Source organism: Haliaeetus albicilla, chromosome 24 (assembly GCF_947461875.1).
Source record: "Haliaeetus albicilla chromosome 24, bHalAlb1.1, whole genome shotgun sequence".
NCBI lineage: Eukaryota > Metazoa > Chordata > Aves > Accipitriformes > Accipitridae > Haliaeetus > Haliaeetus albicilla.
The window spans coordinates 10725964-10739103 of NC_091506.1; the positions used below are offsets into that span (position 1 = coordinate 10725964).

At 47.6% G+C, this 13140-nt stretch overlaps 1 protein-coding gene and 1 long non-coding RNA gene across 3 annotated transcripts in view; one reads left to right on the forward strand and one right to left on the reverse strand.

Moving 5' to 3' along the window:
• FAM107A (family with sequence similarity 107 member A) overlaps positions 1-11000 on the forward strand; it is a 29186-nt gene extending 18186 nt beyond the window's left edge. For both annotated transcript variants that reach the window (XM_069812035.1, XM_009927702.2), the window contains 3 exons: positions 4989-5163; positions 8960-9116; positions 10301-11000. In XM_069812035.1, coding sequence (XP_069668136.1) covers positions 4989-5163; positions 8960-9116; positions 10301-10408 — 440 coding nt within the window. In that variant the 3' untranslated portion in view covers positions 10409-11000. The remainder of the gene's footprint in view (positions 1-4988; positions 5164-8959; positions 9117-10300) is intronic.
• On the reverse strand, positions 3161-10289 carry LOC138690858 (uncharacterized). Its single transcript, XR_011329673.1, has 2 exons — positions 9919-10289; positions 3161-3333 (listed from the first exon to the last, which is right to left on the reverse strand). It is a non-coding gene; the product is annotated as an uncharacterized lncRNA (long non-coding RNA).
• Positions 11001-13140: the final 2140 nt, after the last annotated feature.

A 13140-nucleotide genomic window follows, 5' to 3' on the forward strand; every position in this document is an offset into this window, starting at 1 on the left:
TGCCTACGGCACTGAAGGAAGAGAAACTCGGTTTGCAGATGGAGTGGAAAAGGGCTGAGGGATGTGTAAGGGAAGGACGAGTGGGTCGCAGAGGGCAGGACGTCGAGGAGAGCTTGGCAAAACAAGGCAAGGGGGAAAAGGCATTTCACATGAAAACCTGCAAAAAGCAGCTGGTGTGCTGCTGCACCCTCCATTTTCCTATACAGTCGCAAGCCGAGAGGTGCTGGCTAGAAGCCCAGACCTCCACCCTACAGCTTTCTAAATCCAACGGCTATGGATTAATTTTCTTTTCAATCTATTTTGGTTTTCCCCTTGTGAAGAACGGCTGGAGCCATGCAGGCAGCTGTAAGCAGAGCTGCACCCCTCGGGTTACCTGCCCTTTCCAGGTCCGTTAATCCCCTTAACATTCCTGGGGGATTATTTCCATCCCGACAGGACAGTGATGCAGGTTGCCAGCAGCAGTGCAGGGAGCAGCACATGGCACACAGTCCCGACAGAGAGGGGCTCGCAGGGCAACCCACCACGGAAAGACAACTCACTTAATCCTAAATAAATGCTTTATGAAGGGCATCTCCTATGAGTGAGGGAAAAACAAAAAGCAGCAGCAGCAAAGGGAAGCATAGCTTAGCTCCCGCCACAGCCAAGCACCCGTGTCTGATGCCTGTCCCTGGGCATGAACCAGTCCTCCTCCTCCTCCTTCTCCTCCTCCTCTCCAGGAGCAGGCTAAAACCTTTCTCCTTGCCCTGGGCTGCACAAAAGCCGCTCAGCACCTCAGGGAGCACACCATGTTTTACGGTCCTAGTAGGGTATATTTAATTTATTATCTGCAACATTCAGGTTTTCAAAGGCATTTAATGTTACACCAAAACTGCCTGATATCCTGTTCCCCAAAAGATTGGGGCTGACCATAATCAGAAGTGGAAACAATTTGGTCCAGGATTGCAGACTGATGATTTTATCACAAGTCTCCCAGGAATTGGGGGATTTATAAGCATTCCAGGCAGTCTGAGCAGGAATTCGGGCTTTGCTTGAGGTCAGAACAGACCAAGATACTAAAATGTCATTTTTTTTCCTCCAGCTAGTCCCACACCCTGGGCCAGGAGGGTGGTTGGTCTCTGGGCCATCTCAAAGATGCTGAATATTCCCTGTGGGGTCTCCTAGAAAACTAGTCAAGACTGTGAGCTCTTTTCACAGCTACGGTTGGGAGAGGAGATAATGCCACGTGTGAAGTCCAAGTACCTGCCAGTGGCCTTGGCCTCCTCCTCCAGGCAGCCTGGCTTTTTACTTACAGAAAAGTCACTTGGAAACGTACCTTTCCTAGAAAGCCTCAGGCTTCTAGAAATGAGGAAAGGAAAAATATTTAAAAACAAGCAAAAGACTGAGTATGTCAAAGCAACACAGCTACTTTTTATAAGCAACACTCCAAAGCAGATCTATTTAAAAGGTCACGCTGTCTTTCTGAGTACAGCAGAGGGTATTAAAATGCACGTATATTTTTTTTGCTTATATCTTGCCAAGAACAATATAAAAATGTCTAACACCTTTTGCTAATTTATGATGGTGGCCAAGGAGGTGCCAGAGCAGAGCCTTGTTCATTGATCTACAGCTGAATCATGCAAAAACAGACATCCTGCTGTAAATCCACTGCAGAGACCTGGCTTGATTTATACCTCCAACATTATAAATAATGACAAAAAGCAGCCTGATATCAGTCTGTCTCCCCTTACACAGACATGAATTACATCAAGTCTTGAAGATGATAGATCTACTCCACAAGAAACATTTTGCACTGGGTCCCTATCTGCCAACCTGCAAGAGAAAGGATGCCCCATCCTTACTCCCAGCATAACCCCAAGCTGTGTTTCAGGCGCACCAATATTTTTATATTCTCTTTTTTCTTGTTCTGCTCAATGCAAACGAAGACATTCCTTGAATTGTTCCAGATTAAGGTCCTCTGAAGGTTTAAAGTGCTATTCTTGTAGTGAGGTTCAAGGCTCCTTCTAGTCCTGGTCAGGGACAAGGTCAGGGCTTTGACTTTGTCCCCGGGGCAGCCCGCTGGAAGCCAAATCCTTGAGGCTGGTGTCTGCACAACCCTAGGCACATCTAGCACAGTGAAAACCAAGCTCAGAGATACCTGCTGTATCCTGGCCCTCGAAGTATTGTTCAGGCAAATTGCACTCATTGTGAGGACTTTTGCAGGCCGAGTTAACAGCCCTCTGGGCAGAAATGCTTCCAGTAGGTTTCAATTCCTCCCACTCCTTCCTTCCCTCCCAGTATTTTCTTCATTTCTACTAGTTTTGGGGAAAAGTTCCCCTTTTGCCTTCACTAAATAGGTTGATAAATTGCAAAGCAGCCGCAAGCCTCAGCCATGCAACATTAGATGGCTGCAGTCTGAAAATAACCACATTAGCCAATTCAAAACCTCCAGGCTCTCCACGGTGCTCCCCCAAAATGCTGCATAAGCAGAGGATCCCCCAAGGCAGGAGGTGGGGGGACCTTCCCTGATCATCCTGGGTGTCTGGCGGGTGGAAACACCACAAAACCAAACTGAAGGGCTGGATGACACCATCCAATAGTGTTGTGTGCTGCTGGGCATTAGCCCTCTGTGGATGTGGGGACAGCCTGCCCCAAGCAAATCTCCTGGGATCTGTGTCTTGGTGGTAGGGAGGAAGGGACTTCCACTCCTGAGTTGCAAAAGGAAACCCATATATCACGGAGGCAGGGGGAAAGCAGTACTTTATAAGTAACAGTGCTGCACCGGTGCCCCAAGAGCTAGTACAGGTTAGTGGCAGGGCCTGAGAGCTACTTGGTATAGAAAAAGAACACCAAAGTCACTAGAGTTACAGCCATTTACAGAATCCAGGTTGGTCATTCAGATTTGGTTGGCTGCATAATCCTTCCATGCTTGCTGCTCGCTGCATTATCCCCTAGTAGAGCACAACAGCTGGATTTAAGATGGACAAATCCAAGATCAATACGCCCCAGCCCTTCTCCTGCCATGCGGCAGGATTTGGTACCCAGCACACAAGCAAGTGCAGGCATCTCTGTCACTGGAGGCAGCTCTGGTCTAAATGATGGCACAGGAACTGTGGGAAAAGGGCGAGAGGATGACACAGTGACACTGAGGCTAGTCCATTAGTATAGCTGTCCAAAAACACTGTTTCCATTAAAAACACCTGACATTTTATTTAAGTTACTCATGGAGAGACTTTTTTGTTTGAAGGATGAAGACATTGCTTTGCCATTTGAAATGGGAGCTCATCCATTTCATTCATGCCAAAATAAACCTTTGCTTTTGTACCTTCCTTCCTTGTCTTCTCTCTGCTTCTTCTCCTGTGAAAAAAAAAAAGACCAAAAAAGGGAAGAAGTAGAAGAAGAAAAAAAAAAAAAAAGCAATTTTACCCCAGTGAAAACCTGACATGTTTGCCTTAACCCTTGGCTGTTCTTCAGTCCCTGCATCTCTCTGGAAGGCAACATTGAGCCCCCAGTTTCAGCCTGTGGAGTCCAGCCCCGCAGGGGTTTGACTCAGCTTGGCACTTGCTGTCAAACATCAAACCACGCCACCTTCCTTTCTGCCAGCAGTGATGTATGATCCTAGAGGAAAATAATTTGATACAAGAAATCACTGGTTCCAGCTTCCAAGTGCCCTTTAAATATGTACTGAACTATTCACCCCAATTACACTCATGTAATGGGCTCTGATTTGTTTTTCTTTGTTCCCAAAGCAGTAGGGCACTGGCCACATTAACATTCAATGAGAAGTTGTTTGATATTGAATCATTTCTTCAGCGGTATTATTCCTTACACAATTCTGTTTGATTGCAATCCACTTCACATTTGATAAGTACTTACTGACTATGAAAGAATGACCTAGCCCGCTTTCTCTAGCCTTTTTTTATTGATTTCTCTTTTGAAAGGGTTTTATTGCTTTTACACATGAGATTGCAATAAGAGAGAGAGGCAACATTACTGAACAACTGTTTTACTTGCTGCTCCACCAACCCATATAACTTCACACTAGGCCCCCCAAATACTGTAATAGAGACACTTACAGACATAGAGCTGCCTACATCCTTTTCCTGGAACTTTCTGTTCTTACTGGTAAACTTCCAAATTGTTCAAGTGAATAGTCAGGAATAAATTGCTCTTTCTGAGCCCCTGATTAGACCGTACACTGAATAATTGTAGGCAGCCCCACTGTGCTCCACATTTAAAGACACAGCCCACCTCATGCAGTTTGTCTTAAAACTTGTGCTTTGCACTCACTTTGTACAGGGTTTTTTGTGGAGGAGAAGTGTAGAGCAATTGGAAAATACCAACAGTGAACATGCGCTGTGGTTTGCCTGAAATCCAAGCTGCCATCGCTTCCAAAACAGTGGGCTCTTGTTCTTACATCCAGAACATACATACAAATTATTACAGCACGATCACATACTGCATGGGCAAATTTTGCTTTTCTTGGCATTGGGCTCGATCCTGATTATTAAGCCAGCAGGATATCAGCAAAATCTTTCCTTGACAAGAGATTTCAGATACAGCAGCACTTCCTCAGGGCCGTGTTTTGGAAGCCGCTCAAATCCCACAGCATCCCCTTGGGCTAAGGGACCAATGGCCTCAGCCAGGACGACCAAAGCAGCAGCTCAGCACAGTCTACACCCATGGCTGTTTCCAGTTTTAGTTAGACCTATCTTGCCTTAATTAATCCTTGGCACTAAATGCTGCAGCCACTGAAGCGAGCGGCTGGCAAGTAATTTAAATGATCTAATTAATATGTGTCTCATCAACAACGCAAAGGGAATATTTTTTAAAACCTCTAAAAAACTCGCACCAGCACATGCAGGCACGTGTATGCAGACACCGACATGGGTGTCGAGCAGCCAGGGCAGGCACCATCTCTTCTCTGCCTTGCCCAGGGAGGAGAGCTCCAGCAAGTTCCCACACCACAGCAGGGTCAGTCTTCTCATACAAACACCTCTCTTTTCTTCCAGCATCGATGTACACTGACATACAGCGGGACCGACCAGACAGTGGGAATATCCTGACTCACCCAGACTACATAGATGGAAACCCAGACCTCATCAAACCTAAAAAGCTCCTAAATCCTGTAAAAGCCTCGAAGAGCCATCAAGAGCTGCACAGAGAGCTGCTGATGAACCACAAAAGGTAAGAGGAGGTCACAGCCTGCCACTGGAGTGGTCCGAGAGGTGCTGAGCCATTGGAGCTCAGCAGCCAAGGCACAAGTACCAGCAACAGCCTGCGAGTTGGAAGGGCACGATAAATCCCTTCACTTGCAAATGAACACAGCATAAAACTCACTGTAGCTCTTTCCTTTTTTCTCTGATGTGACAGTTTCTTTTAAAACGAAAGCAGAAGGAAAAGCCCCCTGCTCTGCCATCCTGAAGCATTGGCTAGCACTTTTCAGAGCTGCTTGCTATTTCCACCCACCTCGAGCCACAAGCGCCAGAAGATGCGAGGCATCCCTACAGCCCCTTTCTCAGTGTCCCACGCATGTTTTCTCCCTGGTCCTGGTTCTTCTGCCTCCAACACTGATTTGCCAAGTCCCCAGCCATGTACAGCATCCCTGTGTGCTTTAAGGTCAACCCAGAGGCAGTAAGAGGTGTAGGCTGGGGGGAGCCATTGAAAGCTGGGAGAGCACCAGGGTGAGATAGTCTGTACAAGGACATGGCTAATCCCTGTCTCCCTAAAAATCAAATGGGTAAAGGCAAGCTAGAATTCACATTTCTGTCTTCCTACCCCATCACCCCAACTTAAGTCTTTGGGGGTACAGATACAACATCAGGAAAATGACACCAGTGACTGAGAACCTACAACCACATCATTCCTTTGCAGCAACTGTCTGAACATCAGTGCAATAAAAGCCTATTCAGTTCAGAGGCTTTTTAGCACAGCAAGAAATCTGCTGGCTTTATATTGACATTTTCTGAACACCCTGAAATATTCTGACATGATAGCACTTTGGCCATCTAATTAAAAGGAGCACAGCCTCTGTTCAAAAGGACTACAGTCATCATGAGAATCAGACACATATTTGGCAAACAGTCAAGCCTGCCAGCAGGGTCCATTAATCAATACTGGCACTGGCTGGGCTTGGGTTTGATTTGATTTTCCCAGAATCAGAAGAATTACAGGGACCATACCCAGGCCGTTATCTGGCATCAAGGCAGAGGCAACTATAACAGCCAGATATTTTTAAAACTCTCTGGCTTGAGAGTGACCATATCCTGCCTAATGTTACTGCTCAGTTTAAAGGCTCACCCACCAGCATTGGCTTTGATCTCACAGAACATTATTCCAGTCTAACCATGATGGAAAAAAGAATCAAGAAATCCCTGCAATGGAGGTAGTAGAGACGAACAGTGGCAGATGGGGTACAGACCCCGCAGTATCAAACTGAACTAAACTTCAAACTGGCAAACAAAAAGTACATCATCACTTTGTATTCTAGTTCTGTGCCTGTCACCATGTTACATCCACATGTGCCATCAGATACTGGCAGGAGGCAGCTCCACTGCAGCTATCCTGCATCTCCTGATCCTTCTCCTTATAGTCTTGTATGTCTCAGGCATCAGTTTAAACCTGCTTTGGCTCTGGCCTCCCAAATATTTTTCAGCAAATATGTGAAACAAACCCTACTGCAAACAATAATCCATCATTGCTGGGTTCTTGTCACTCTCGAATCCACCAGTTTTGCCTCCTGCAACAGGTTACTATAGAGGGAGAGAGGGAAGAAGGAGAGAGAGAAGGATCTAGGACTTGCTCCTGTTTCTGCATTGCTGTTGGGTTCTCCCCTTAAGCAGCAGGGAGAAGAAACTCTAATCAGCAGCTTGTGCAACAAAACCCTTATCTTAGTCAACACCTCTGGGTATTAACAACACAGGCTGATTAAATCAGAGTAGTAACAAATCCACAGGCAACATTGCAAGCTCCGTCTCCAGCAAGCCAAGGCAGGTTTGCCTTCTCCCAAGCCTTGGGAAAAGCATTTCTGCAGCATCCAAGTTCTTCCTGCCTTGAAAAACCATCATGAAAGCTCTGGAGCCAACCCTAGGACTACCTTCACTGATGTTGCCATGAACTTTGTCCTATCATAAAGCAAAAAAATTACAATAGGAAGCATTGTTAAACGTGGCACTGGAAGGATGCAAACACTGGTCCCCAACCATGTTGTGACAGCGCAGAGGTTTGCTGCATCTGGAGAGCGTTTCCCTCTCCTGCCTGCCAGTTCAGTTTCTCACTTTGTGAGATACCACCTCAGCACCTGCCACCTTGTCAAGAAAGCTCCATAGTCCACAGAGTTTGATGTCTCTGCTTTCAAATGACCTTAGCAGAAAACAACCAGCCTTTGGTCAACAGAACCCTCACAGTGGTGAGGAGGAGCTTTGCATTAATAGCACACCCTGAGCTGCTGTGCCCTGGGCAAGCCCTTAGCACAGATACGGGGAGGTCCCCACCGCACCTCAAAACAGACCTTCACCCACAGGAACACCACAAACACTCCACGTTTTACAATGGAACTTGTAAATACTCTCAGCCCATTGATTTAAATGAGTGTTAAAGCCAGCCCATGAAAGTGGTCAGGCCCCACTCCTTCCCTGTGTGTGACAGCTACAAGGTCTTCAACTCCTTCTCCTCAAAAATAGAACTTCAGTCAACTACCTCTAGTCCTGTATTTTCTTAACAAGATTACTTACATTTCAGCTGCTATTGCAGAAGATAGCCTGCGTGAATGTGGCCTTGACCACTTCTTAATAATCTGTTCTTCAGGGACATGAAACTTTGTGCAGTTGCAATAAAGTCTCCCCTGAATTCAGCAAATGTTCAACTTCCCAGCAGCTTCAGGTTTTGCCTCGTTCTGGCTAGGGCTCAGCAGGGCAGAGAGTCACTGCTTTTAGTGATTTAAGCCAGGAAGCTGATGGATTTTATGAAGGCAGATTCCTTTCGGCACAGAGAAGACGAGTTGGTCAAACCACTATCTTGGAAGGGCAGAAACAGTCCCACAACCACAGAGGAGCACATTTGGACTTGTTCCACATTCACCCATAGCCCCACACATCCATAACTACTCCCATCCTTCCAGGGAGCAGAAGTTGGTGGGAAGGTGGCCGGAGTCAGCTCCAGCAGGTAAATCTTAGTGTCTGAATTCAGGCATGGCAATATTCAAAGGTTTCTGAAATTTGTTTGGAGAACTTCTGTCATCTCTTTACCATGTATTTATGCCTTGCCTGCATGTCCTTGCCATGTCTCCTTTCCCGTGATCCCACCCCTCACAGACCAGGGCTTGGAGCAGCCCCGCTTCATTTTGAGATGCTTCGGGTGGCTGAAGGGGAGCCAGGTGCCTGTGCCATCAGCAAACGCTCTGGCTTCCAGAAGAAAAGGACATTTCGTTTTAGCCTCTTGACCCAAACTCTCCATGTCAACAGGGAGATCCCTAGCCCTCAGCTCTGAAGCAAAGCTGGGATGCAACGGGGAGGAAAGGAACTGCCAGGACAATTATTGCAGATCAATGACTACCCCTGCTGGTGGAAAAAAAATCGTCATTATTTAAAACGCCCTCGACGCAGCTGAATCTGTCACTGACATAATTAAAACTAGTAACAGCAGGAGCCAGCGGAAGGTCCCATTTCCACACCGACCCAGAGAACTGTAACACCTCAATCTAATGGGATTAGCAAAACTTCCAGCATCACAAGCCCCACACATGGACAGCAAACGCTGTGCCCACCCAAGGCAGGCAGCCCAAGGCAGTGTCCCAGCAGTAAGGTGTTCCCACTAACACCCTCAAAGCCTTGCGGATGGATTTGTGGACTAGGACTGGTTAACAGACCAGGTCTCCCATGTTTCCATTTAGGACTGAAAAGAGTTTGGGGGTTGCCGGGCTGGCAGCGGTTACACCCCAGGGTGTAGGCACTCTGGCCCTGATTTGTCTGCTTTTTATCCACAGAGGTTTGGGCATGGAGAGCAAGCCAGAGCTGCAGCGGGTGCTCGAGCACCGACGGCGAAACCAGCTCATCAGACAGAAGAAGGAAGAGGAAGAGGCAAAGAAATTGCAGTCTCCTTTTGAAAAAGAGCTATTGAAGAGGCATCAGAGACTGGATCAGGTAGAAGTGATCCCTGGGTTATCCTAACCACCCTGCGCAAGGCACAGATCACAGGGGAGATGGGTGGGCTGAGGCTCAACCCAAGGTATAGTTTTGTTACCCCACCATAAAATGGGAGCCACAGTACATCCTTCACTGGTGTCCCATGCAGCTGCAGCACCCTCATCCTCACAGTGGGATCCACCTCATTTGTACCACCTCGCCCAGGACCCCACCATGCACCACTGGCCCTGGGTCTCCTCCAGGTTCTACATGGTGTCTTTGGGGTGTGCTTTCCTGTTCAAAGCACCCCAAATACCATAGGGGCTGTTGCAGCACCCGCCACAGAGGTGCTCAGGACCCTGGGGTGCAGAGTGAGAGGCTGCAGAAGTGCTGGAAGGTGCAAACCCTGCTGCAATCACACCCAAGCTGCTTTTGGGAGCAGTTCTTGGCATGTAACCTGGCCAAAAATATGCCTGGGAGGAGCAAGATTCAGCATGGGGCTTGTCAACACCACAGCCATGCCACAGGTGCTCTGCGCCTGCCCTCTTACCCAAACCAGTGCAAGCAGCAAGCAGGCTTGTTGCCACTGAAAATAAAGTCATTCCCTGTCCTCCCTGCCAGTATTTGCACTGCAAATGGATGAAACTAGTTTATTTAATTAATGACACAACAGCTCCCTTGTGATAACATCAGCCAAGCCAAGATCCCTTGAAAATCAAAGCCCAGCACTCTCAGAGAAGAACCAGGAATACGAAACAAGGTGGTTTAGGGACAGATTCTTAAAGACTGCATATAAAAGTGAGGCAGTACAACAACTTACCCCCCTTAGACAATAACCTAACACTGACAGCTTTTCCCAGGCTCACAGACTTCCTTTGCTGGGAAGAATTCAAACCTCCTTGTCCTTCCTCCGTGCCAGGTCTGAAGTGAAACACTCCCCTGCTTTTCTGCTGGAGATGTTCCTCCCTGGAGGGAAAAAAATAATTAATGTTTCAGTGAGCCAGAAAAAGAGACTAAGGGTGAACATGGGTCTGGCATAATGGTTTGGAAAATGAGAGCACCGACAGGTGCACTACCCACTCATTCAACTTTGGGCAATAATAACTGGACATCCAGCAATAATGATGCCCATCGTTTTAATGTAGCTAATGCACTTCTGTTCTTTAGTATGCATAGATAATGGTGACTCTTCTTTCTTACAGCTGGAGAAAGAGCAGGAGAAGCAGGAAGACCATGCACCAGAATTCATTAAAGTCAAGGAAAACCTGAGAAGAACATCGACGGTGACCGGGGATGAGAAAGCAGCATAGCTTCTGCCAAAACTCAACAGGGATCCTACCAAGGCCAGCTAACACTTACACGCTGACATCTCTGTACATGGTGGACATTCACAGCCGCATCATTGGGGCTACTTATGGTTATTAACACCCGCTCCAGTAGAAGGCACAAAAAAGGTTTTCCTAGCCCAGGAAGTTGTCACTGTGGAAAAGGTGCAGTATTGACTGAAGAATTACTCACACAAGGAGATGCAGAGAGAAATGATGTTATTTCCCCCCCCAGACTGTGGGTGCACGCTAACCTCCAGCTAACTCTTGGTTAACTCTTGAGACACAGCGACTGTTTAAGCCAGGGAAGTCTGTGGAAGAATGGATTGGGGGACCCCTGCTTCTTCCTGGAGGCAGGCTCACCAGGCACAGGGTGACAGGAGGGCGGCTGCAGCTCTGGAGAACCTCCTGGAAACCTGGCGTGGTAACTAAAAGGGACAATCTGCGTATTACTGAGAACAGCCCAGGTGACCATAGCAGCTTTCCCAAGGGTCACTGGTATGGCACCCGTGTGCGAGTCAAGCCTGGCTGAGGCTGTGTGTCCCAGCAGCACACCCGTACTGTTAGAAAAATCAACCTCTGTTGTTGTTAGAAAAAAACAACCTCTGTGTGCCCATACCAGTGCAGCACAGGCAGGCGCAACTGTTCTTCACGAGCGCCTTTAAACTGCATTTCAAACCTGTTTGAAAATAGCTATTTAGGCAGTTCCGTGCTCAGGCAGAAAATATATTGGACCGTACCACCAGTGCCCCAAGTGGGAGGCAAATGCTCTGAGCAGAAAGCAAAGGCTGGGTGTTTTCAGCGTGGGTGTTCATGGAAGCGTGCAGTGACCAGCCAGCAGATCCCTGTGGATGTAGCAGACAGACAAACTGCTTCTTGCCCCTGGACTACTGAGCTTCAGCCCTTCACCCAGCAGCTGGACATGTGCTACCATAGGGACCCACAAAAAAAAAAAACGTCCTGTGTTTGAGAGGTGGTGATGTGGTAGTGTCATACTGGTGTCAGGCGGCTGTCCTGTTAACCACCCTGCGCACAGGTGGCATCTGTAGGCACCAGGGCCTACGGGGCACGTAGGTACTGATGGAAAACTATTTGTCAGTGCTTCTCATCCCCTTTTCCAGAGGTCAAAGCTGCCTCATTTCAGTTGCCACCTTTCAAAGCTAAAACTCTTCTTGCTGCTGGTATAGCAAAGCTGAGATAGATGGTGCGTTTGCACCATGTATGGACAGAGCCTACCACATTTATGGGGCACCCATGCCCTGAGGTGTCAACACCTAGAGCTAAAACTGCACCTTCAGGAAGATCTCAGCTTCTTGCTTCTCACATCAGCCCTGATACAAAGCCTAAACAGCATAACTCACCGACTGCCTTTGAACACTGGCTTTTGAATGGCAAGCCTCAATGGACCTAGTCAGCTGGGAAAGTAATACCTGGTTAAATAATATGTACTATCCACATCTTCAGTGGATGCATGTGTAAATTAAGGGAAACTGGGCGTTTATCACATATTTATTAAAAAGTCACTAATCCATTCCCTAGTCTCCCTGGTCCATGGGCTGTTTCATTTCAGAGTGCCGTTGCTCGACCTGGCAGCTTAAGTAGAACATCTGAGCCACATCACATGTCAAGAGCAGTGACACAGGGACAGGGCTTCTGCAACAGATCAGACTATCAGTTTCAGTCCTTAAGAGCCCCATCTCATGGTACTGTCTCTGCGGTAGTTTTTAAGCCCCTTGCTCATCATGCTTATTCTAAACAAGTTTTTATTTCAAAAATCCAGTGCATATGGTCATTATGGGTCAAACAAGATCTGAAAGGATCTATTATGTCCTTTCCAACTGTGAAGCTTTTCATATAGGTTATGATGAAAACCACGAGGAAGAAGCAGCATTAAACATTTTTTCAGGGAGAGAAGCCGCCAAATTTCTCCAAGAAAAGAAAGGTGTTGCTAAGAATGCTTGTACATAGCTGTAAAGAATGCTGTATGATAGTCCATAGATAACATCGGTTTAAATAACAAGCCAGAATTACTGTGCTGGGGTTTTGTGAGGGGTTATGGCACAGATTAAGTAACCTTGATCAAAGAGCTCAAAAAAATTCAGCAAATTAATTTGTAATTTTGCCACAGATGGAAGTGCACTCCAGGAGAGGCAATCTGTCACTCCATATGCACCAGTGAAATCAGTGTTATCAGCTCACCCAGGCTGGGACGGGGGCATTTATGCAAGTCCTTGGGTGGAAGCCATCCGGTAAGGTCTGGGTAAGCTGAGTGCTCAGAAAAGGTTGAAAATATTTTGCTGCGGTCTTCTTGAGTATGCAAATATTACCAGGGGGGACGACGACAAGGTGCCTCCTTTTGGTGTCCACCAAGCAGAGAAGGGGGCTGCACACCAACACAGTCCATGATTGCTAAGGGGTGTCTGGGTCATTTTCAGCAGGTGTCCAGAAGGGAAAGGGAGGGCCAGATCATTCTGTCCTAACTCTGGCTGAGCTAATAGAGCCACAAGAAATCCTTCCAGCAGTGGAGAGACAGCAGAAAGCCCTGACCCGGCTGCCCACTGGGACACCGTGGGCTGTAAGCCGGGACCCACCCGCACGTCCATGCACGGACCCACCAAACTGGCCACAAGCAGCCGGCGCTGGCAGCTCCCACGGAGCCGGGACGGGCTGTAGCAGCCCCACGGCACACAGCAGGACACATGGTGCTTCGTCCCCGG